We start from the raw sequence: 25,722 nt of genomic DNA, 5'->3' as shown, positions 1-25,722 counted from the left end.
TCTCCTATGAACCGGGATCAACACGGTTGGAAGAAGTAGACCGCAGCCTCCAAGACCGCGATGCCCTACTGGCTGAAGTCTCCTTACGTTTACAGCAGGCACAGGCACGCATGAAGACAACCTACGATCAGCACCACCGCGAGGTCACCTTCCAACCAGGACAGTTCGTTTGGCTAAAGCTCCAGCCCTACTGGCAGCTCTCCCTCAGGCGACGGGGCCTCCAAAAGCTGACCCCAAGGTTTTACGGGCCCTTCAAGGTCCTTCGACAGATCGGGAAGGTTGCCTATTAACTTGAACTGCCAGAGCACAACAAAATCCATGACGTCTTCCATGTGTCCCTACTAAAGCCTTTTACAGGGACTTCCCCAATGCAAGTGCCTCCTCTACCCCCTCTCAAGGACAGCAGACCCATCCTCCATCCTAGAGCTCTTGTCCGGTCACGCATCAATCAGGGCACCTTCGAGGTTTTAGTAGAATGGGAAGGACTACCTTCAGCAGAGGCCACCTAGATCCCCTGGACCGATCTCCACAACGCCTATCCAGACCTCGAGCTTGAGGACAAGCTCATAGTCCAGGAGGGGAGTGATGTTATGAGCAATCGCACCACACGACAGCAGCAGAGGCAGCACCGCGCACACGACCGGCACCATGAGTCGCGCGCACGCACTGCGCGGCAGCGGCACTGTGCGGCGGCGGCACCACGAGCCGCGCGCACGCACCCGGTAGCAGCAGCAGAGCGGGGCCCACACGACAGCTCATAGGGGTGGGCCCACCCTTATCTGGACACGTCAAGAGAACTTGCCTCCAGCCTTCCTTATCTCTTATCCCTTATCTTATCTTATTCTTATCCCTATCTTAAGTAAGAATTGTGTTACCATTAGGAGTAGGTAGTTAGTAGTTTGAGTTCAAGTTGGAGTTTGAGTTTAATTAGGAATTTCCTTCTGTAATCTCCTATTTAAGGAGCCACAAATTGAAATAAAGCATTCAGTTTTCCAGTCAAGAAAAGAGTGAGGAGAGTTCGGGTGGTTTCTTGAACAAATCACCCCCTCAGTTCGCCACCATAGGGTCAACTCGCAAAGGGAAGGGCAAGGGAAGGCAAGGAGTTTCCCCCACAAACCGCCCCGTGACGAGATCCTACGCCTGAGCCCATAGCACATGTTTGAGGGGTCTTGGGATTTGGGTTTGAGAAGAGGGTTGAGGGATTCAGAACTGACTTTTGTAGATGAGTTGTTCACTGTGTTGAGTTCAATTTTCCTAGATCTTTCATGCCTAGACAGTAGAATTTGGAAAGAGTCCTCTTCAGGGACTTTCTCTTGTTCATCTTTTTTCAATGCCTTAGCTAAGTCTTCTATTGTGTCTATCTCCTTTCCTGCTAAAGAAGTTTGGTATTCTCTTGTGTCGCCAAAGGTTAGGGCTTTTTGCTGGGAAGTGGCTTTTCAAAAGATCAATACTATGGATGTACTTCAAAGAAAAGGGCCAGATTGGTGCCTTTCCCCACATGTCTGTTACCTTTGCTTAAGAATTGGTGAGACGATGACTCATCTTTTGATTTTTTGTCCTTTTGCTTCTTATTTGTGGGATTGGTTCTCTTCTTTGTTTGGTTGCAGATGGAATCCCCCTTCGGGTGTGCTGAACCTTTTCAACTTTAGCTTCTTCCAACAACCAAGGAAAAGAGGCAGGGTAATGTGGAGAATAACAAGAGCAGCCATCCTATGGTCAATTTGGGAGGAGAGAAACAATAGGATCTTCCTAGGGCAAGAAAAATCCAAGGAAGCACTTGTTCAGGTTATCACCATCAAGGTTATACATTGGCTGAAAGTACATCATCTCTTCAAGGACTTTTCCTCAGCCGACTTAATTAGAAATTGGAGTGCTATAGCTGTATCCACTCCTTCCTTCCCTGTGGTACAAGAAAGTCTTGGCTCTTTACTTGAAAGTCTTGGCCCTCAGTTCAGGGTGAAGCTAAACTTAGATGGAAGCTCCTTGGGTAATCCAGGTCAGACGGGAGTTGGGGGTGTGTTCAAAATTGAGGAACGGAAAGTCTTGGCCCTTTACTTGGGCCCAATTGGGATGGGAGATTCATTAAGGGTAGAAGTGATGGCCTTCAAGGATTGAGACTGGTGAAACAATGGGGAATGCAACAATTAGAAGTAGAAGGAGACTCCAAGCTGGTAATAAGGTGAATGCAATCTGGTAACTTGGGAGTTTGGTCTCTTAGACAGCCTCTAAGAGAGATTATTAGCTTAGCAAGGGAGATTGGGGTGCATTTTAAATGGGTAATAAGGTCAGCAAATGGAATGGCTGACACTTTAGCTAAGCAAGGAGCTACTAGGGAGGCTTTGTTTTGGACTTGTTTGTAAGATTTTGTTTTGATATTTCATCCATTTTGTGGGTGGTAAATCTGTAATCTTTTCAATTCATTAATGAAAGTTACTGTTTCCTATAAAAAAAAGTCGTTTGCAATGGAAGATGAATTGTGGTTGAAGTTTGGAGTTTGTTGGAGGTTGTTTATGACTTCTGGTCACCTTCTTGTATCTTTTATTCTTTTGATAAAATTTTTATTTTTTATCTTAAAAGAAAATAATGCCCCTTATATATGACAAATCATTGACAGTGAATCTTTTATACATGTTCATTGTTAGGAAATACTATATGGGCTAATCTTTGTGTATAGAGCTACATGATTCAATACTCAGCTCAACTAGGCCTTCTCCCAACTAGTGGTGCTTACGTTCTGTATAACCGAACTGTGGGCCTATTTTCCAATCTGAACCGGTACCACTGGTTTTTGGAAAACTGCGAATTGAAACCATTTGGTTAACCGGTTAATTGGTTCGGTTTTTAACCAGTTTGGTTCTTCGTTTTTGATATTTATAATGTATATTATATAAATATAATATAAATACTAGAAATACATATAATATATTATATTATAAACAAATAAGTATTATTTTATATATTATAAATATATATTTATATATAATTCATACATATTTATTTATAATATATAGATAATATAAAATATATATGAAAAGAAAGGGAGAGAGACCAGTATAACTGCCAGTTTTTCATATTGGTTAACTGAAACCAAACCAACCAGTTTGGTTAACTAGATTTTTTGGTTTGGTTTCATCAGTTCGGTTCAGTTTTTGATGAGCACCCCTAGTTCCAACTATATGGGATCAATTACATGAATCTCGTTTCGAGATTCTGCTCTATTCAATGCCATATCCATTGTTAAAGTTATGGGCCCTCAAATCATTTCTCATTACATCAGCTACAATATATATTTTTTTTGTTATCAGTAACAAATAGAAATTTTATTAGTTCTGATGAAAGAATGACACAATGATGTACAAAAATTTACAAAAATATATTTAGCACCACTAACTGTAGACTAATAGCCACTAGCAATCATAATATGTTTGTTTACATTACAATCAATCTCCCTTCGGTAGTTCCCCAAAATAACTGATTTCTGTTTACCCCTTGCCTTGCCAATGTATCAGCCATACTGTCAACTGATCTTTGGTTCCAAATGAATGGGACTCTTGGCTCCCTTTTCTTTTGAATAGTAAAATGAAAATTTATTGAATGTAAAAAGAAAGATACAATCCAGTAGGTGACAAGATGGCACCAAACTTGCAAAACAAACAGCTCTGAGCTAACATCACAGACTGATACAAAACTGAGGCAAAATACAACAATCTCTTCACCTATCTTCCTGAATACCCTCGTATCCCAGAATATGATTAGCCCCTCTGAAAACCCTATGGTGTCCAACTCTATCCATTCCCTCCCCATATCTCCTCCTTCAGGCCCATGTTGCATGATTCCAGCTCTCCTATAACAGAACTACCACTGGGCGGTAATTCCTCACTTTGCCCTCCTGCTACTCTCCCTTAAACCCCTCACTATCCAGATTACCACCCTCCTTCCCCTCTTCCTGCTCCTAATACAATTCGACCTCTGCCCTCATAAATCATCTTCAAGCACCTCCTCTTCACCCATTTCCTCATCTCATTCTTTTTTCAAGCCTCTACCCCCTTGCCTTTTACTTTTCTCCTCCCTCTCGTTCCTCTTGAATTGCTCAAATGCGCTCCTTGCAAACTCTTCCCCTCCCCAGAAGAACAATCCCAGGGACTTGCCCATTGTCACTTCCCTTTCCACAAGCTTACTAATTTCCACTTCCCCGTTTCAGCTTAACTCCAGCCCTCCCTGCTTCTCACCCCTTCTCTCCTCCTCCTCTGCCCTCACCCCTCTTTGTTCCTCTTGCAACTGTTCCTTATCCCTTGCCCTTGATTCCTTTCCTTCTTCGGTAGCTGAGTCACCTCCCTCCAATCTTCTTTTCCTGTTATAAACTTTGTCCAACTTGTCTACCCTCTCTCCCTCTGAAGAGCACTTTCTCTTTTTTCTGCCAGCCCCTCCTCGTTTCCCCGTCCTTTTGTCCCTCCACCTTAGAAGTTAAAGCATCGGAATAACAACCTTTTATTAAACTTTCAAAATAGAAAGAAGTACAAAGGGAGGGGTAAACTCTCTTAACCCTCCCCAAAGAAAAAAATTAAATTACAGAATGGCCTAAAACAGTTGCTCCCTTCCTACCCCTTGTTTAGCAAGGGTATCCGCAAAAGAATTAGCACACCTCTTTACCCATTGTAACTGAATCTTCATACCTTATGCTAGCCGGTTAAACGTTCTTTTTTCATTAGCAAACTTCCAAAGGCCTTTTTTTTTCTCATTGCAGCCATCCTATAATCAACTCTGAATCCCCTTCAATAATGAGTTTTCCGCCGCCCAGCTCCCTCAGCCTTCTTCATTCCTTCCATCACAACTAGAATCTCAACTCGTAGAGAATCCCCCACACCAATAGGGCCAGAAAATAGAGCAAGGATTTTCCCATCTTCATCCCTAAAGGTTCCTCCAATTCCAGAAGGCCCCAGCCCAGGTTACCTTCACTACTCCCATCAAAGTTCAGCTTAGTAAAGCTAGAGGCCGGGGGATACCAAATGGGGCTTATCTTTGTTTTAGCAGGTACTGAGTTGGTCACTTCCTTCCAATTTCTTCTTATAATATCTGTGGAGATATTGTCAAACATATCTAGAGATTTCACCCAATGCACCACTCTAATAGAAATTGTTTCAATTATGACCTCTCTATTCCTCTCCTTTTCATTAAAGATCCTTGAGTTTCTTTCCTCCCACATTGTCCAACATATGGCAGCTCTGATACATCTCCAAAGAAGTCTACCCCTCTTTTTTGGCCACCTGAAGAACAAGCTTTGTACATCTGGCGGGGGCATCCATCAGCAACCAAATAAAGAAAAAAACCATTCCCAAATATATGAAACAAGTGAGCAAGATATTAGTAAGTCATAGCAACTCTCACCATTTGCCTTACAAAGGATGCACCAATTAGGGGATAGGCACCAATTAGGTCTTTTTCTTTGGAGAAAGTCACAAGTGTTACATCTTCCTAGAAAGGCTTCCCAACAAAAAGCACCAATCCTTGGGCGAATCGGTTTGCCCCTAACTTCTAGAACTGGAAAGTCTATGCTGGAGCTATCTGAGGGTTGTGTTAAGGCCTTAAAAAAGGAGGCACAAGAAAACTCACCATCAGGGGTCAGAGTCCAAAGTCTACTATCCCTTCTCCCTAGGTCCAAGATCATCCCACCTGAGGTCTGAATTAAAGGCTGAAACATGGTTGCTTCAGCATCCCTAAGGCCCCTTCTCAGATCCAAATCCCAGTCAAAGCATCGGAGGTTTCAGTGATGTGTACCTCATCCTTGACCTGGACTGTCTTGTCCGCAGCCGACCCTTTCCCACACTCGAAATCCACTTCTGTCTGGTGTCGCACTAGACCCTCCCTCAAACCTTGATTTATCTGAACTAGGCAGAGCTCCTGTCGTCGTCTTGCTTCAACGCCGAGCTCACTTCTAACTCTGGAACTCAGTGATGTTTGTCTGGTCCTAGCAAGCTACTGTCGTCGTCTTATTTGTTTTATCTGACTTTCCTCCTCCCCTTCGATCGCTAGCACTGTCTGCTTCTACTGAGTTCTGGTTGCTCCTCTGTACTCTCAGTCTTCTTTCCCCCTCGAACCGAGCTATCTTTGGTTCAGTGGAACTATAATTAACTTACAGCAATTATATTAATTTGAATTTGATTCTGTGGAATCTGCTTTTGTTGGCATGCTGATTACTTTCTCTGGATGTAGCATACAACTTAGAGAAGGGGTGAATAGTCTCTTTGTATTGCGGAGTCTATTCTCCTGGGTAGCTTGTAAGCTGCTATCTTTGTAATGTACTTCGTTCTTGACTTTTGGTGATTAGACTGTGGTCCTACCCCCCTACCCTACATTAAGGGTTGGGTTGTATTCCAGAATCTCTCTCCATAAAGCTCTCTTGATCTTATTACCAATAAAAAGAAAACATTGTCTAGAATCTAGATGTTCTTTTGAAGCCTATAGAATAGAATCTTTGAATTTCATTTCCATTGGTTGGACAAATGAGGAAACAGAAGTAGCATTTATAGGGTTGCTGAAGTTGATGATAGGAAACAGTCAGCCCATACCATTTCTGTACTGGAGATGTCTTCAAAGAGAGCTGTTACTGTTGTTTAAGTTGGAGACCAGGCATGCGTTTAGAGAGATTGAGAGAGGGTGTCAAGTTCACTTTCACTTTGGAAACTTCTCTTGGAACAAATTTGTAAATGTCCCTTCTCCCAGTCATTTGTAAATTTGATTTATACTGGAAATGGATCTATTCACCAGATAGAAGCGAGGATAATTCCATTTATGCTCTGTTTAATTGACATGAACTGCAGAAACAGATTTCAGGGGCCTCAAATCTGATTCTGCCCTTGCTTACCGACTCCCCCCAATAATGAATCTACATCATTTGGACTTGTATTTTTGCATTTAATTGTATCATTTTCATTATTTTCTCACATATTATCACACAAGAATCAAGATGCTACCATGCGGCTGTCGATCAATGACAACTACAAGACTAATTACATCAGATGGATGCAGTGTACATCATTTTGTAAATTCTTCTTATGAGATGATTGAAAAATTTCCATGGGTTTTGAGTGCGAATGCCCCTTACAAGAATTTTTGAATGCTCATCAGGAATCTTTCAAGAATTTGTAGGGATATTTTTCTCATTTATTATGGAATGGGTTATGGTGCTAAAAGATTTAAAGGCATGAATTGAATGGACTTTGCTAGGGAATGAATGGAAATGGTGAAATTTTCATTTCTGTATTTTCTTTTGTATTAAATCATTTTTATTGGTTAAAGTTTTTGAATTGTTGATTAAAACTTTAAAATGGTTGTTATATATTTCAATATGGGTAGTTCATACTTTTCCTAATTTTGACAACTTATTTGATTTTTTTTTTTTACTCTTAAAGGTTCAGGAATGAACTTCCAGATCCAACAGCACAACCAAAGCTACTGGCTTTGAACACTGACAAAGATCGGTATGTTACCTTATTGTAGGAGCTTTCACTATCAAGATATTATCTGATTGTATGATTCTAAGTTTTCCTTTTTTTTTCTTTTTAAATAACCCCATGTTTACTTACATGTTGCATTTATATATGTTCTTTAGTCAAACCTGAAAATAATCGAAATGGAACCTCTATTGTAATACATGAATATGAACTTTCCTCTTGTTATCTGGTGGCAAGGCTGATGCTCTGAGTGCTTTAAAAGTGCAAGGCACAAAAAAAGTGCAAAGGTCATTTTTGTGCCCGAGTCGTAATGCACAAGGTGAGGCACACCTTTTTGATTTACTTAAAAAAAATGAAAAAATTGCAAAAGAATGCAAAAAGAGGTAAAAAATCAAAATAAGTTAAGAAAATACTAAAAATAGTATTAATTAAAAAAATTCAAACTTTAATTGTAAACTAAATGTTTTAAAAGGATTATTAGCTTAAATTTAAATACATAAACATACATATAAAACATATTCAATGTGGAAAATGCAAAAATAAAATAAAAATAGCATACAAAACATATTCAAGCATGTCAAACTTCTAATTTCTTTATTTCTTTCTCAGTTCTTTTATTTCATATAGTTAATGTGATGATACATCTATGATTCCTAATTCTACAAGCTGCCTTTGTACCAAGCCCCTTGAGGCAAAGCCCAAACAAGTCCTTATTAGGGTCTTAAATTCTTAATCCCTAAAAAATGATTTTATAACTTTAGTTATCTTTTATTAAGATGAATGAATGAATAATATTAGCAAAAAGTGCAAAAAATAAAAAAAAAGGCACATGCCTGGGCTGAGGTGCAAGGCACACCAGCCATGTGCCGTTTGAAAGTGGTTCTTCTGGGACCTAGGCGAGGCACATACCTTGAAATGCACCTTGCTTGTGTGCCTAGGTGTGCCTTCTTCCTCAAAACACTTCTTCAACCATCACATTCCACCTTTTAATAGGATTGACTGCTTAACTCCTTCATCAAAGGCCTCATATGTACCTCCTTAATATAAATAGATGAAAAAGAATACCTATACACATAGGTTTGAACCTGTGTTTTCATGCTTGCCAGCCCAAGATTTTATCATTACACCAAGTAATTGATAATCTCCTTCTTGGCATAGGCACTTCACTTTACACAAAGAACAAGTTGATCTTAAACCTTTCATATGGGCTAAAATCTCTGCTACAAGGGAAGTGTCTTCCCCCAACTGGTCCTGAAAAACTCATCAGAATGGCCATCATGGTTATAGAAGACTCCAAAACCCTGAAGAGCAAGAGTTTCTTAAAGTGCAATCATCAAAACCAAATTTGACGAAAGTAGGTGCAAGAGCTGCTGATAAAATCTGGGTGCAATAGCAGATAAGAGCTCTATAAGAGTTTTTCTTTGCTGGGCAAAGACAGCAAATCCTTACCAACCTGTTGGGATTGATTCAATGAGCACATCCCCTGAATTTGTTCCTCCGTAGTTTAAAATTCAAATTGCAACCTCACTATGAAGTCAATTAGAACCACAGCCTCTGAATTCTTATCATTGAAGATTCTCAAATTTCTTCCCATTCCATACATGTACACTTAATAGGATAGTTGCCCCTATGCTTCTCAACATAAGCTTCCTTCATTTAGTTCAGAAAGGTGTAGGTAATAATAGCATGCAAGTACAAAGCTGAGAAGCCCATAACAAGAACAATGGGATGGTGTTCTTTTATTGGAAAAAAAATTCAACCACTTGAATATGGTAGTATAGTCTTTGGGGCAAATGGCCTAGTTAATTATATATCATCTACTATTCGCGTGGAGAAATTCATTCCTTCAATTGGTGAAAGTTCCCATTACCATTACCACCATTCACCTCTTTTTTTTTCCGTAGATATTTCTTCATGACAGTTATTCCCATATATGGATCTTGTGAAAATCCATCTTCTGCAAGTACACTCACCTCTGGATGTTCCCTTGGATCCACTTTCCTATGGATGTAGCCCTATACATGATGGCAATGGCACAATGTTGACCAATTCCACACCCCTTTCAATTTATTTTCCTTGTTTTTTTTATTCCCTTGATTGTTAATAAGATCAAAGGAGTTATATCCCTTAAACATCTTTTTTTGTTGAATCTAGTTTAAATCAGTGAGATTGACTGTAAGGTCTGATAACTACCTAGCAGGGAGTAGAGAACTTGTTTTATGGGCTATGTTGTTTTGTTGGGGTAGCAGGTTGGTCTCAACCTTGCTGATTGTATCTTGTTTCTATTTTCTTTGTTTACCAATGGGTAACCCCAATAGATTTGCAATCCTTACTGGCTGTGTGGCCAAGCAATGGTTTTAACAGAAAAGGTGCTATCTTATGGAGAACAGTACCTTTTGCAATCAGCTGGTGCTTATGGCAAGAAAGAAACAGCAGAATTTTCAGAGCTTCAGGTTTGTCTACTGAGCAGATGAAAGGGAAGGTTGAATATCAAATGATTTTTTATTGAGAGCTTAGGAGTTTTTTTTGGTTTTAATTATTCTCATTTCTGTAACCAGTGGTATAGCATTATTTATCATTCTGCTCGAAGCCCTGGCTAGCCTTATTGTATAGTGGTCATCTACTTCAGCAGCTGGCTTCTTTTTGTATAGCTTGTTGAGCGATCCTCTCCCTCCTTTTCATATTGTTTTCTTGGTGCTGAGATGGTATGGTTCCAAAATAGAGAGAAGAGAAGAAGAGAGAAAAGTGAAAAGAGAAACAGAATTGAGAGAGGCAAAAAGTCAACTGGCGGCACCGGTTTATTTAGTATTTATACTAGGGCGACCATACAGAAAAAAAGAAAAGGGAAATTACAAAGGTGCCCTTGCGGCACTAAACTTAATAAACTAAGTTATTCAACACTCCCCCTCAAGTTGGGACGTAGATGTCAATCATGCTCAACTTGTCACATAAATCATCGTGCTGCGAGTGATGCAAGCCTTTTGTAAATATATCTGCCAGCTGCTCTTTGGAACTCACATATTGGGTGCACACTTCCCCATTAACAATTTTCTCTCTAATGAAGTGTTTGTCAACCTCTATAATGCTTAGTTCTATCATGAAGAACTGGGTTGGCTGCAATATTGATGGCAGGCTTGTTGTCACAATACAAGGACATAGGGCCATCAATAGGAAAACCCAGTTCATTCAACAGATTCTTTATCCACATGCCTTCAGCCACCCCATGGGACTTTGCTCTATATTCAGCTTCAGCACTAGACCTAGCCACCACATTTTGTTTCTTGCTTCTCCATGTGACTAGGTTTCCTCCCACAAAGGAACAAAACCCACTAGTAGACTTTCTGTCATCAACTGATCCAGCCCAATCAACATCTGTATATACTTCAATCTTCAAATGACCATTCTTCTGGTATAATAAACCAGCTCTAGGAAACCTCTTTAGGTATCTGAGTATTCTTTCTGCTGCCTCTAAGTGTGTGGTCTTAGGAGCATGCATGAACCGACTAAGAACACCTACTGCATAAGCAATGTCTGGCCTGGTCATGGATAAATACAGGAGCCTTCCCACAAGTCTTTGGAATTGTTTTACATCTTTGACAACTTCACCACAACAGTCACCCAGTCTATGATTTGGATCAATGGGAGAGTCGGCTGGCTTAACCCCTAGTTTTCCTGTATCCTATAACAAATCTAGGATGTATTTCCTCTGAGAAATGAAGATCCCTTTTTGAGAGCGGGCCACTTCAATTCCAAGGAAATATTGAAGGGGACCTAGATCCTTCACCTCAAATTGAGTGGCTAAGAAATCTTTTAGTCTCTAAATTTCAACCTTCCAGTCACCTGTGATCACTATGTCATCAAATAGAGTATGGTCAGTTTGACATTGTTTGTAGCCAATCTGCTGTATAGCCGGATGAAACTTGCTGAACCAGGCTCTCGGTGATTGCTTTAGACCATACAAAGACTTCTTTAGTCTGCAAACTTTCTGCTCTTTGCCTAGGGCACTAAAGCCAGGAGGTTGGACCATGTACACCTCTTCCTCAAGGTCTCCATTCAGGAAGGCGTTTTTAATGTCTACCTGATGAAGATCCCAATCAAGATTTGCCGCAAGGGAGAAAAGGACTCTAATGGAGTTCATTTTGGCTATTGGGGCAAAAGTCTCTGCATAATCTACACCATATACCTGGGTAAATCCTTTTGCCACCAACCTAGCCTTGTACCTTTCTATCGTGTCATCAACCTTGTGCTTCATTGTGAACACCCACTTGCACCCTATCGGTTCCTTACCCTCAGGAAGATCCACTAATTCCCACATACCATTTTTATGTAAGTCATTTATCTCTTCTTTCATTACATCTGTCCATTCAGGTACTAAGAGAGCTTCTGCCACATTTTTAGAGATAGGGGCACTGTCAATGGAAGAAATGAAAGCACAAAAAGAGGGTGATATGTTCTCATAGGTAACAAAATGGGTAATAGGATACTTGGTGGTACAAGACCTAACTCCCTTCCTTTTCGCAATGGGAATGTCAAGGTCATCACCAGATGGAATATCTATGGCAAGAGGATCAGGAACATCAATAGGAATGATAGTACCTAGTTGGATATGATCTGTCCCCAGTGAATCTGATGATGTTGGCGGTACAGTTTCAAGTTACTCCACAACTCTTGAATTTAGTTGGCTCTTGCGACGACGAAAAACACGGAATGGAGGAGGGTCAGGCAAAGGAGGGAGAACCTGAACCTGAACTAGTTTCTCCTCCACCTTACTCTCCCCATGAGGAGAAACCAGGAAAAAATGATCACTTTCAAAGAAAGACATCCATAAAGACATAGTACTTCTTGGAAACGGGGTCAAAGCATCGATAGCCCTTTTCGGAAGAAGGATAACCCAAGAAGACACAAGGAATGGTACGATGATCAAGTTTTCCTAGAGTAGGAGAAAGGTCTTAGACGAAACAACGACAACCAAACACACAGATAGGAATAGAGAAGAGGGGAGCCTCGGGAAAAAGAAGCTAATGGGGGGCCTTGTACCCTAACAAGTGAGATGGCATACGGTTGATGAGATAGGCAGCACACAACATCTAACGAGAAACGTTTAGGATCATTCGTGTGTATTAGTAACCCGTGAGCAACTTCAAGGAGATGATGATTCTTTCTTTCAGCAAACACTATTTTGCTGGGGGGTTCTAGCGCAAGAGCTACGGTGTATGGATCCGCATGAAGCAAAAAACTTCGTGAAATCACTATGGAAATATTCTTTGGCATTGTCTGATTGGAAAATTTGGATTTCCATTTGAAATTGAGTGAATATCAAGCGTTAGAAATCTTTAATGATTTTTGGTACTTCATCTCTGGACCGCATAGGGTACACCCATGTATATCGGGAGTAGTCATCAATAAGTGTAATGAAATATTTATAGCCAGACTCGGATGTTAAAGTAACAGGGCCCCAGACAACAGAATAAACAATATGGAAAGGAAAATCAGATTTATTATTTCTTGAAGTAAAGTGATTTCTACAATGTTTGCTCAATTGACAAGTTTGACATGTGAAATCCGACACTGGCACTGATTTAAATAAATATGGTAACAAAAATTTCAATGACTCAAAAGATAAATGACCCAAACGACTGTGCCATAAAAGGACTTGACTCTTATTAGACAGACTCTTGGACTTAATAGCCGCAAGACAAGCTTTATTCTCCAACATGTAAAGACCATCTACCATACGACCTCTATCAATCGTCTTCCCCGAGGCCAAATCCTGTATCATAGAAAAGGAAGGAAAAAAGGTTACTAAGCAGTTCAACGAATTTGTTATATTACTAATAGAGAACAAATTTATGGGCAGTTTAGGAACGTGTAGAACATCAGAGAGGGTGAGTCCAAGAGGAAGGGAGGTGGTTCCTTGACCAGCTATGGTGGAGAAAGAACCATCAGCAAGTCTCACCTTGTCCCGACCAGATAATAGATGATAAGATTGAAACAAATTGGGCTTACCTTTCATATGGTTTGAGGCTCCAGAATTTATTATCCAAGGGGAGTCAGAGGGATGAGAGGACACATGGAAGGTTGTGGCAGAATTACCGTTACCTGATGTAAATGCAAAGGAAGTCGAGGGTGGAGAAGCATTATCCATCTGGCGGATTGCCCTCCCATACAACTCCAAATGGTCACGAAAAGAATTAATGATATCTTCCCTCGGATCAGTCCCGGAAGAACTCATAGTAGTGGTAGATGATTGAGGCTCTTGAGAGGCTAAATTTGTTGCATTAAACTTCCTCTGATCTTGCTGTCTCGGCTTCTTATTTTGATCCGGCTTTTTACTCATTTTCTGAGCCCACTTTGGCTTCCCATGAAGCTCCTAACATGTCTCCCGAGTATGCCTAGACTTCTGACAGTGTGTACACCATAGCTTATCTTTGTCATCAACTTTCTTCTAGAAGTCACTCTTCTTGAAGGAATTTCCACCACCCGTAGCAACACTCCCTTTAGCTGCTAAAGCAACATGCTCTCCCTCAGGATTATTCATCACATTCCGTCTGTTCTCTTCTGACTGTACTAGAGCATATACTTCTTGTACTGATGGGAGGTCTTTACCCCCCAATATCTGAACCCTGATAGATTCATATGTGGGATTCAGCCCTAAGAGAAAGGCAAACACTCGTTGCTGGGAAACCAGAGAATTGTATGCTTTGGCATCTGCATCACATTTCCATTCTATATTCTGATAGTGATCTAGTTCCTTCCAAGCAGAAGTCAGGTCTGAATAGTAGATGGAGAGACTCCTCTCCCCCTGTTTACAAGTTGAGGAGGCAGCCTGCAACTGATATATTTTAGCATAATGTCGTTGTTCGGAGTATGTAGACTGTGCCTGCTCCCTTATCTAATGAGCTGTTTCTGCCCACATGAAGGTCTTTCTCACTTGTGGCAGCATAGACAATAACAGCCATGACATCGTCATGCTGTTTTCCCGGTCCCACCTATCATGTTCCACACCACTAGACTGGGGTTCTCTGATTTTGCCATTGATATACCCCGCTTTTCCCCTTGCAGTTATGTAGAGCTTGATTCCCCCTGACCATTCTAGGTAATTTAGACCATTAAAGGGAATCACAGCCATGGGAAAACTCATGTCAAAACCTCCGCTCATCCCACTCTGACTAGAGGTAACACCAAACATACCAAAATCTTCAGAAGACATAGAGGCTGAATCTGTTCAATCACAATCCAGCTAGAGAACAAGTTTTCAGTTCAGTTCAGATTCACAGTACAGTCAAAAAACAGGTTGCAGTCTCAGTTCATCCACACTTCTGGACACAAGAAAGCTTGTTCTCACACAAAGAAATCAAAGCTGGTCACACACCATTACTGTTCTTAGATTTTGGCCCTACTGAACCATTTTAGACTGATCACACACCATTTCAGATGTGCAAGGTATATCACAGAAACAGGTCTGACCATTCCCTCTAGCAATAAATCAGCTTTCACACAGTAACTTAGGTTCAATATGAATAGAAGAAGGAAATACACAGCTGTCACAGCAGTTACAGATCTGCAGTCTTGAAGAAATAACACCTTTCAGGGCATAAGAAGGATCATTTGATCCACATACATTGAGAGAAGACACTCTCACACCAGACGCAGGTCATTAGACCCACATAACCCACTCATCTGGGTACAAAAGGATCAGTTTGATCCACAAAACTGAAGAAAAATAAAGAAAACTCAGCATTCGAAACTGACTCACAGCATTTGATTTTTCTCCCCCCTGATAACTTCTGGTCTCACGACCAAGAGAAAAGAACCATCTTGCAGTGAGCTTCCTCACATGCCCACAAGAGATCTTGTTCTTTGGTTCGATCACCAATAGACAAAAAAGGAAAGAAGCACCGCCCTGGTCCTAAGATTGGATCTGCCACTCTGATACCATGTTTTCTTGGTGCTGAGATGGTATGATTCCAGAATAGAGAGAAGGAGAAGAGAGAAGAGAGAAAAGAGAAAAGAGAAGAGAAAAGAGAAACAGAATTGAGAGGGGCAAAAAGTCAACTGGCGGCGCCAGTTTATATAGTATTTATACTAGGGCGACCATACAGAAAAAAAGAAAAGGGAAATTACAAAGGTGCCCTTGCAGCACTAAACTTAAAATAATCCAAGTTATTCAACACATATAATACATATACTCAAAAAGATTTCTTTATTCATCAATAAAATCTCTTTGATCTGTTACTGATAAAAAAACTCTTTAAGCTGTTATTTATAAAAAATGAAAAAAGAAGTATTGCCACAGAGCAGTCTTGATTGGTTCTTTTGCACAGGCAACTTATAAACTAAATTGACTTGGCACAATGTGCTGTTTTTTTTATCAGCAAAGTGAGAATTTTATTCAATTAATATAATTAAAATAGAGTTACAATAGAGTTACATCAGAAAGAATGCAGACATTCCATTTGCAGTTCTCCTGACCCATGTGAATGAGGCATTAAGTTCCCTTGCTATGCTTACTATCTCCCTTAATGGATATCTGTGGTTCCAAGGAACATTACTGCTTGAATTGGTCCAAGATATCACTGTTTTTGCGTCCCCTTCTATCTCCAAGTTCTTAAGATCAGTTTGCTTGGCAATCTTTAGCCCTTGCAGCAGGGCTAAAATTCAGCTTTTAAGGAATCTCCTTCCCCTAAAGGTCCTGAGTACAAGGCCAACACTTTGCTTGAGGAATCTCTGATCACACCACCAATGCCTGCCATACCCAGGTTTCCTATAGAGCTCCCATCAAAGTTCAGCTTTAACTTGTTGGGGCATGGGGTCTTCCATTCCATCAAAGGACTTGGCACAATATGCTGTTCCCAGTTTTACCCAGTAGAATGACTGGGTTGGTTCAAAATTTTGAAATGACTTCTGCCATTGTTACCCCAATCATTATTTTTTCTTTGCTTGCACTGGAAGCAATTCCATTCTGGCTGTATATTTGCTTTTATTAGCTCTCTCTTTCCATTCTTGATTGTTGTTTACCTTTTCAATCCTGTCTACATCAAATTCTTAATTGCAAAATGCATTGAGGAAGTAAAGAAGCAATAGAGTAATCGGCACAGCATGCTGATTTCTATGCCTCAATTTATTGTGATTTGTGCCTTTTATGTATTCATGCTTGAACAAGGTCTTTTGAATCTCTAGGTAGGCTTTACATCTGTCTCTTTACCTGGAAAAACATTGCTAATATGTATTGGTAGTAAAATAGTATTTCTGCCTGCTATAATTCAATATCTGGTGTACAAACAATTTCTTTTTTTGATATCATGGGAGATTGGATGCGGTAATTTTGTCCATGGTTCTAAACTAGGGGTCCATTTGGTTCGCAGTTGGAATTGGAATCAGAATGGTCTATTTCATTCCCAAAGGAGGGGCAGGGAGTGGCCATTCCCTCAAATGGGGGAATGCCATTCCAGCAGGAAAGGGAATGGGATTCTGGTTCTGCCCAACCAAACAATTGGAATCTATAGCTCTATTCGGTTCTGATTCCAGATCCCTATTCCTGCAAACCAAATTGGGCCTAGAGTTTTTTGTTCTTAGAAACAGTGGTTGTAGTATTTGACTTTCTTATTTACTTTTTTCTTCTAATTTAAAACTTGAAAGCATTTATGTCCATATGCTATTACTTATAACATATTTTTTCCACATTATAGGTACACTAAATATGCCATTACATCATTGGAGAAGATGCACAAGCCCAAACTTTTTGTGGAGCCAGATCTCGGTATACCGCTTGATCTGCTTGACCTCAATGTGTACAAGTATGTCTCTACATAACTCTTGTTGAGGATATCGACAATTTCTGTACCTACAACCATTCTGATATCAACTGTTATTATGTACTAGTCCTCCCAGTGTAAGACCACCACTTGCTCCAGAAGATGAAGAGTTATTGCGTGATAGTGAGTCAATAACACCTGTTAAACAAGAAGGCATTAGAAGGAAAGAGCGACCTACAGATAAAGGTGTTGCCTGGCTAGTTAAGACACAATATATTTCTCCTCTTAGTATGGATGCAGCAAAACAGGTATGTCTTACCTGCGTAGGCTTACAAGTGGTACATTCCTCTTTCTCAACAATAAAATGTAATAATTGATGTATCATTAATTGCAGTCATTGACTGAGAAGCAAGCCAAAGAGTTGCGAGAAACAAGAGGAGGCATCAATCTTTTGGCAAACCTTAACAATAGGTACGAATTGATTTCAATTTGTATACATTAACAAATTTACATATCATCACCATATTCAAATGGCTCTTCTTTTCCCCTTAAAAGCAAACTATTTTTTCCCCCAGAGAAAAACAAATTCAGGCTATTGAAACATCGTTTGAGGCATGCAAGTTGCCCCCAGTTCATGCAACTAATCCTAATTTGCAACCTGTTGAGATTTTGCCACTGTTACCTGATTTTGAGCGGTAAGATTCTGTTCCACCTGATGTTTATTTTTATGGACCATAGTTTTGCATGTATGGATTCATGTAGCTGACTCCATATGGTTGGGATAAGGCTTGGATGATGATGATGATGATGATAGTTTTGCATGTATATACCTGTACTTTTGGGTATACTTATCTATGCTATGCATATAAGTAAAATTACAAATATTGTGAGAAGACATAGGTATGGAATAATAATTACTTATCCTGAAAAATTATTCACAGATATTCTGGAACATCTAAACTTTTTTGAATTGGTGGCTCATCTCTCCCAGGGATGGCCATAGTTCTTTTTCTGGACATGTACTTTAGAAGGATCTTTATTTGAAGAAAGTATAGATTTGGTGATGGAATTAGATAAATAGTTGAATTATATACTCAGTTGCAATACATATATATATATATATATTAGAGTATTTTCTTCATAGCTTCTTTACAATGAAAAGAGAAGCTAAAAATACAAATGTTTTTTGCATTAATAGAATTAAATGAAAAGGTTGGTTTTCTCTGCCCTTGTGGATGAGTCCTCTGTGAAGAGAAATTAGGAACTGCAAATTGTTGATCAGCTTTCTAAAGAATAAAAATAGGGTTTCTTCACATATTTATAGCAGTCCTGAAGGGGTATAAAAAATCATTTTGAGACCCATTCACCCACTATTTTCTGTCCAGTCAGGAGGTGATACAGATTAATGGGCATTGGAATGATTCTCTTTTATATTCAAGCTGGTGGTAGTTACATAGGAATCATGTTTCAGACAGTTCTAGAAGAGCTTTTCTGTTTTTTTTTATGAGAATTAGGAACTTAATTATCTCAAAGTATATAAGCAATTAATGGTGTACTGGATGTTTAGTGAGGATGTGGGGTGGTTGATTAATTTTTTTTTAACAGAAGGAAATATTCATTAAATATAAAAAAGGCAAGTTACAATCTGGGAGGTGTCAAGGTGACACTCCATCAATACAATTCAGATTCAGGCTAGATCATAAAGAACTGCTCAAAATTACAAGCTTGGATTTCAAGAACATTCCAGAAATTCTCCCCCAAATCTGACCGATTAACTTGATCAAACTTTGGGACCACCAAAACCCAGATAGGCAGTAGGATCCCAAATGCGGCCACAAGCATTTCAATATTCTTTGACTTATTCTCCACTTGTTCTCGAACTCCTTGTATGCACCATGGACCCTCCCACACTTGCCTGAGCCCTTCCAGCTCTTCTAGAACTTCAACCCTCACTAGACCTATCAATGATACCTGAATTGGATTTTACAGCTCTTCCAGAACTTCAATCTGATTCGATTATCTTGGATTCGGGTGGTGTATTTATGTAATCGGATTGGAATTGGATTTTACAATTTGCATCCAATTAATAATCAAACTGGATTTGGATTTGACCCCATCTGATCCGGTTAAAATCCGAATATGTTTGTATTATAATTTTTATTGATTTTAATATATAAATTTATATAGTTATATTTGAAATTATAAAAAATATATTTATATATTATATATGAATTTATATATAATATAACTACTGTTATATTTACATTAATTTATTATATATAAAAGTTGAAAAGTAATTTACTTTTTAATTTTTCTTTGTATTTTTAAAAAATTAAAGTGGAGTCAGATTAAATTTGAATCTGATCCAAGTCCATTAGGATTTGAATTTGAATCCGAGGTCTTCAAATCTGATTGGATTTTGGGTAGCATTTGGATGCAACTTTTCAATAATCAGATTGGGTTCAGATTTTATTAAATCCTATCTGATTACAGCCCTAATCCTCACCTCTCCTATATTCGGCCCATAGATATTTGTCAAACCCTAAACATTAGTCCCCATTAACTTTCTTCAAACCTACTAAGACCGAGAACTTGCCAACTTTTTCTCCTATCTTTCTGAATACCCTTGGGTCCCATAAAATATCTAAACCCCTTGACAGCCCTTTGTCTTCTAGCTCCAACCATTCTCCAGTGTTCAACCCCCTCCCCCCCCCAAAAAAAAAAAAAAATCTCCTTCATTCCCACATCAAAAGTCTCCAGTTTTGTTTCCTATAACAACACATACTTGTTAAATTCCTCACTACTGCCCTTCTATTTCTCTCCCTCAATCCCCTGATGTTCCAACTTAACACCCTCATCCTAGTCTCCCCCCTTCTTATTTCATTGAGAAGTGTAAAATTCCGAGCCCTCATTGTTCTTCATCCAACAACTCCTTGCCCCCTTCTTCGTCCCAACCCTTTCTATTCTTTCCTTTCCTTTGTTTTTTTCCTCCCTCTTTTTATCAAACTGCTCTCGAAAGCAATCCTTGCAAATCCTTCCCCTCCCCAAAAGAAGATACCCAAGGAATTGCCCACTCACCTCCCTCTCCACTAGTTTCATTGCTGATTTGAACCTCCCCATTTCAGATTGTTTCAGTGCTTTCTTGTACCACACCCCTTCTCTCCTCAGCCTCCTCTCCTCATCTAGACACCCCTCCCAGTTTCTGACCTTCATCCCCCTTCCCCTCTCCTACTCTCGTAACGGTCCCCACCGACCTCCTACTTTTATAAACTTTCTTTGTTTATCTCTCCCTTCAGCCTCAAATGGGTTTTTTCTCCTCCTGTCTTCAGCCCTCTTCTCTTCTTCTTCCCCAACCCTTTGAGTCTCACACTGCTCCCCCAACGCCACCTCTGTATAAATGTTATGCATACTTACCTACCACTTTATAAATGTTGTGTGTACTTACCTCTTTTTTGTGTTGTTCAATGCTAGACTCTTTTTCACACTCATCTGTACTTTCTTCATTCCCTGAGCTGCTATCTTCTTCCTCCATACAAGACCTCACTGAGACAACCAAATCCTCCACCTCCGGTTGAGGTAAATGGACCTGCAGTGGTGTAAGGTTCACCTCCCCAGTCAGATCTCCATCGTGTTCATCCTGTACCTGTACATCTTCTTCCTGCACTTCCTTTTCCTTCCCTTGAAGCTCTTCTCCTCTCCGTGGATTCCTCTCTGGTTGAGGTGAATGGACCCTCGTTGCTTCCCCATTTCTCAATCCATTCAGTTTCCTGACACCCATAACCTTGTCTCTCCCCCATTTGAGACTTGCCCAAGCTTCAACTTTTTCCACCTCCAAATCCAGTCCCACAAATCTCCCCACTAGACTCGCATTCAACACCCATCATTCCCGCTTCCACCTTCTGACTCTCCCTGCATCAACTCTAATGCTAGCCACCACCATCTTCACCATCTTTGGCTCACATTCAACACCATCATTCTCTCTAATATGTGTAGATCTGGAACAGATCCTTGCAATTTATGAACACCTCAAGTGTCCAAAAACTTCTATTGAGTGGAATGGTTAACTAGGAATGTGGCCATCAGTGAAACAGTAAGTGATGTCATCAAGGAAGCCTGTACATGAAGTTCCTCTTGTTGTATGTTGCACACCTCACTTCCATGTGTGGGGAAGGGGTGGTTGGTTGGTCTGGTTTCTGAATGTTAGGGAATAATACTGCAAAATGATACAGGATATTCTGAACTATGCTAGCCTGCTTGAAAGACACTGTCACTGTTAATTGGAACTAAGGCTCAGTTTGGAAGGAGTACAAATGCAAATATGTAGAATGTAAAACCTTATATTTTGTATGTATTTGCATTGTACATATTTGTATTTGTACTCTTTCCAATCTGAGCCTAAAAAGTTAACTGGTTTGCATTTCATATTGATTCAGATTTATATGCATTTTCATCCTGGCATTTCTTTGTTGACCTTGAAGCTAACTGCACTGTAGTGGTTCTATACCAGGCTTGATGATCGGTTTGTCACAGCAGCCTTTGATAGTGATCCTACTGCTGATTCTGAAATCTACAGCAAGTTGGACAGATCTATTCGGGATGCTTATGAATCACAGGTTAGCCCTTTTTCCTTTCTGCTTCTTTTTCTTTTTCATGCTCTAGACACTTGATGATGGCTTCTGCGGTATGTCTTTGGTTATATCAATTTCACTTCAGTATGGATAGTTTGATGATAATCTTTATTGCATCTCAAAAAAGAGAAATTCACTCATGAGCTCTATTTTTTCTGCAATCCATTTTCAAAATGCGTGCTCTAGCTAGAATACCTTCATCAACTAATAGTGTATTTGTGTCTGCATGATATTGATCTAAGCTTGTTATTCTTTCTAGATACTAGATATGCATAGTGTTGTTGGTGGTCCTAATTGCAATTTGCAACAAGATGTCACATGATTTACACTCATGAAACCTGTTCATAGATTCTTATTGCTGTATTGCATGATGATGCTACTTAAAAGTACAGATATTGTGATGGCATTCATTTTGTATTATTTTCCATCCTCATCCTGCATGCTCACCGCAGGCGATTATGAAGAGTTTTATTGCTGGAGGCTCAGATTCAACAAAGCCTGAAAAGTTTTTGGCATATATGGTTCCTTCACCGGATGAGGTAGGGCTGCATTTTTAGTCAGAAATGAAGTTGTCTGGCCTCTGGGTATTCATTATATTCATATCTTAAACTTGTCCAAAAAAAAAGTGAATCTTTTATTATGTGTGGAATGTTTTCTGATTCTTTTTTATTGTGACTGCAGCTAGGAAAGGATGTATATGATGAGAATGAAGATGTCTCATATTCTTGGGTTAGAGAATACCACTGGGATGTATGTACCAAAGATATGACTTGTTTATTTTTCCTCTTGTTATTCATTTAAAACTGAAAGTTAAGAACTTTCTTTTCCATGGAAACAGGTCCGGGGTGATGATGCAGATGACCCAACAACATACCTCGTGACTTTTGATGATGAAGCAGCACGCTACTTGGTAATAGCTTGGGCAAAATGTCATATGTGTTTTAGATAGGAGATGACAATGACTTTGACTCGTACTACTGTAACTATGCAGCCTCTTCCCACAAAGCTTGTTTTGAGGAAAAAGAGGGCAAAAGAGGGAAGGTCCAGTGATGAGATTGAACATTATCCCATTCCCTCAAGAGTGACTGTAAGGTGTAGACCGGAAGTTGCTGTAATTGAAGTGCAGGAATCAGGGGTAATCTCTAGAAGGCATTTAGTCAATGAACATTCTATTGTCATCATTTCCTTTTTTAATACTTTAGCTGGATTTATTATTCCCCTATAAAATTGATCTCTTGAGGTTCATATGATTCTATATTACTTTTGGCTTACACACGTTCCAGGGTTATGAGAACTTCAAGGCGGGTATTTCAAGTTCAAAGAGAGGAAGGTTAACCACTGATGATGGTCTTGTAAGGCACAACAAGGGTGCTCGGGTCCAAGACGACATGGATCACTCTAGTGGGGCAGAAGATGATATGTCTGATTGATTGCTGGTGAATTAGTGCTGCCTCGACAGGAACATTTTCTCATCAATGTTCTTAACAGTATGATTGGATCGCTCTCGTGCCGAATGGATGCTTTACCTGTGGAAGGTGTGGTGGCAATGCATCCCCACATTTTTATGATCACCATCCACAAAATTTGTATTTTATTTATTATTGCCAGTGTGGCAGTGTCATACGGACGTAAAGAGAAATCCTTTCATTAACGCTTAATGCACGTAACTATCATTTATACATGATATATTCTGCTTTTCTTCATAGTGATAATTGTTTCTTTGTTCCATTTCTATTCAGTTTACAATACGTTCTGCTATTCCAGATTGTTCATATTTCCTGATTGGTTTCCTTAATTTTCATGAACATTAGAAAAAGCAAACAAAAAAAAGAAGAAAATCCACCTCTCTATATTGAAGTGCTTCCTTGGCACAAGCATTCTACAACATGAATTTTTCCCCATAATGATAATTATTATTGTGCGTTAATTAGAAGTTGTTTGCTGCTAGTTCCTTTTATGACATTGCTATGTATTAATGAGTTGGATTGATAGAATGTCATCTTTGTACACCGTGCAAACAGAGGGAATCACACTTAATGCCTTGTTTTTCTTCTTGGAGGACATGGCAACGGCTCATTCAGAGTCATACAATTCCCACACTACAATCATCTACAGGAAAGAAATGCACACGATGCTTCCTTGATTTCTTTTAAGGTCTCTCTCGCTAGCCTTCACCGGTCTGATCCTCCAAAATAATTGGTGGCAGTAAACATTGCATCCTCTGATCCTCTCATGTTCGCTTTCTTTATGCACTTAGAATCACTGTTTTGAAAACCAGATTGGACTGGGCGGTTTAACTGTTTGATCCGGGAACCATTCATGTCTCTGGGCTTGTTTTTGGACTGGAGTGCTTTTTTGAAAAAAAAAAATGTTGAATTGGTCAGGAAACTGCTGATCTGGGCGGTCGAGAGACGGGGAGGGACTGAAACAAGAATTCAGTTTTGAGCTCATGATCTGAGAGAGAGAGGGGATATGAAATCTCATATCTGAAGTCAGAGAATGAGAGAGATCTGAAAGGGCTAGAGAGAAACGTCAACGCTGCAATTTTTGTTTTGGCCGCCACCAAATCTAGCCTCCTGCTTTCTTCTTCCTTTTTTTCCCGAGTTGATAGCTACTCACCTCTCTTTTTGCTCATACCCTTCTACCCTAATGTTCCAATCCAAGGGTTAATTACAACAAAACTGTTTGAACCGTTTGATCCGGATAGTTGAACTATTGACCCAGAAACCGGTGGTTAAAACTGTTTCGTTTTTGGTTGGTTTTTAAAACTTTGCTTAAAATTTAGAAAAGTAAGCTTAAGGTTTTCTCCCAGTCCCTGCACTGCATGTCACCTCTTAAGTATATGGTTACATTTCTTTCCTTAACTCTACAAGTATTTACAACCTTACATCCATTTATTCCCTTCAATTCCAATTTTTTTGAATGAATTTTCCCCTATTTTGCTGTTACTCCCAATAGCATTTCATTAGAACTTGTCAATACTCTTGCCGACCTGCTGGAGTAATACTGCGTAGAAATGTCAAAAGTTACGAGTTACGACAACTGGACTTGATACACAACCTTACCTCTGCAGATACACAGAAATTGTTTCCAAGTTTTGAACCTTGGTGACTTGGTCACCAGGTCGTGATGGAACAATCTAACTGTTGCGTCAAGTTGGTAAGGTCTCCATCTGATTGTAGCAGAGATTTGGAATTGAATCCTGTACCAAGGTTGGGGGTTATGGATTTTAAGATGAGCTGCCCCTGTTGTGTAGCCCATCGAGCAAAATATTTAACTTCAAGGTTTACAGTCGTCACTCAGACATTTTACTAATACTTTTAAAATTGTTCGCTTTATCTTTATGGACTGTTGAAATTGCATTTGCCATTTCACATTTCACATACATGTTTAGAGTCTGGAGAAGGTGAGGGAGGAGGGTATCTTATTCTAAGACAAATTTGGTGTTTGGAACCAATGCCGTTTACTTAGAGGCGTTTTCTCAAATGGTAGCATGAGAAAACGGTTTTTGAAAAACAGTTAATTAAGCAATAGACGTTTTCCCAAAAAAAAAAACTATTTTTAATGTGGCACTAATGTGGTGTCATTTTCTGAGGAAATGGCATTGATGCCAAATACCTACAAAAAGAAAGACGGGTCTCACGCAAGCCCACAGAAGGCCCAACTGTGGATGTAACAAATTAACAACTAACAAGACAATTTGAATTGTGAACTACCGCACTGTGTTCGGTTTGCAATAAAATAAGAGAAACAAAAGGTTATTGGGAATTTTACAAAATTTCTCAATAACCTCCCCTCAATTTTTTTATTTCTCTTATTTTTCTATCAAACGATACATAGTCTTACCTTTTTCAGAGCAAGAACCATTTAATAGAAAAGATATCCGTT

General features: G+C 39.5%; 1 protein-coding gene across 3 annotated transcripts in view; it reads left to right on the top strand.

Moving 5' to 3' along the window:
• The window catches only part of ELF7 (hydroxyproline-rich glycoprotein family protein), a 46,244-nt gene extending 22,678 nt beyond the window's left edge, over positions 1-23,566 (top strand). For all 3 annotated transcript variants that reach the window (XM_010258560.3, XM_010258559.3, XM_010258561.3), the window contains 11 exons: positions 7,410-7,478; positions 17,141-17,248; positions 17,334-17,514; positions 17,601-17,677; positions 17,782-17,901; positions 21,714-21,819; positions 22,287-22,373; positions 22,516-22,584; positions 22,673-22,744; positions 22,826-22,969; positions 23,118-23,566. In XM_010258560.3, coding sequence (XP_010256862.1) covers positions 7,410-7,478; positions 17,141-17,248; positions 17,334-17,514; positions 17,601-17,677; positions 17,782-17,901; positions 21,714-21,819; positions 22,287-22,373; positions 22,516-22,584; positions 22,673-22,744; positions 22,826-22,969; positions 23,118-23,264 — 1,180 coding nt within the window. In that variant the 3' untranslated portion in view covers positions 23,265-23,566. The remainder of the gene's footprint in view (positions 1-7,409; positions 7,479-17,140; positions 17,249-17,333; positions 17,515-17,600; positions 17,678-17,781; positions 17,902-21,713; positions 21,820-22,286; positions 22,374-22,515; positions 22,585-22,672; positions 22,745-22,825; positions 22,970-23,117) is intronic.
• The last annotated feature ends 2,156 nt before the right edge of the window (positions 23,567-25,722 follow it).

This window comes from Nelumbo nucifera, chromosome 2 (assembly GCF_055504915.1).
Source record: "Nelumbo nucifera cultivar China Antique chromosome 2, China Antique-T2T, whole genome shotgun sequence".
Taxonomy (NCBI): Eukaryota; Viridiplantae; Streptophyta; class Magnoliopsida; order Proteales; family Nelumbonaceae; genus Nelumbo; species Nelumbo nucifera.
Note: the sequence above shows the minus strand (reverse complement) of the source record. Positions and strands in the feature narration are given on the sequence as shown.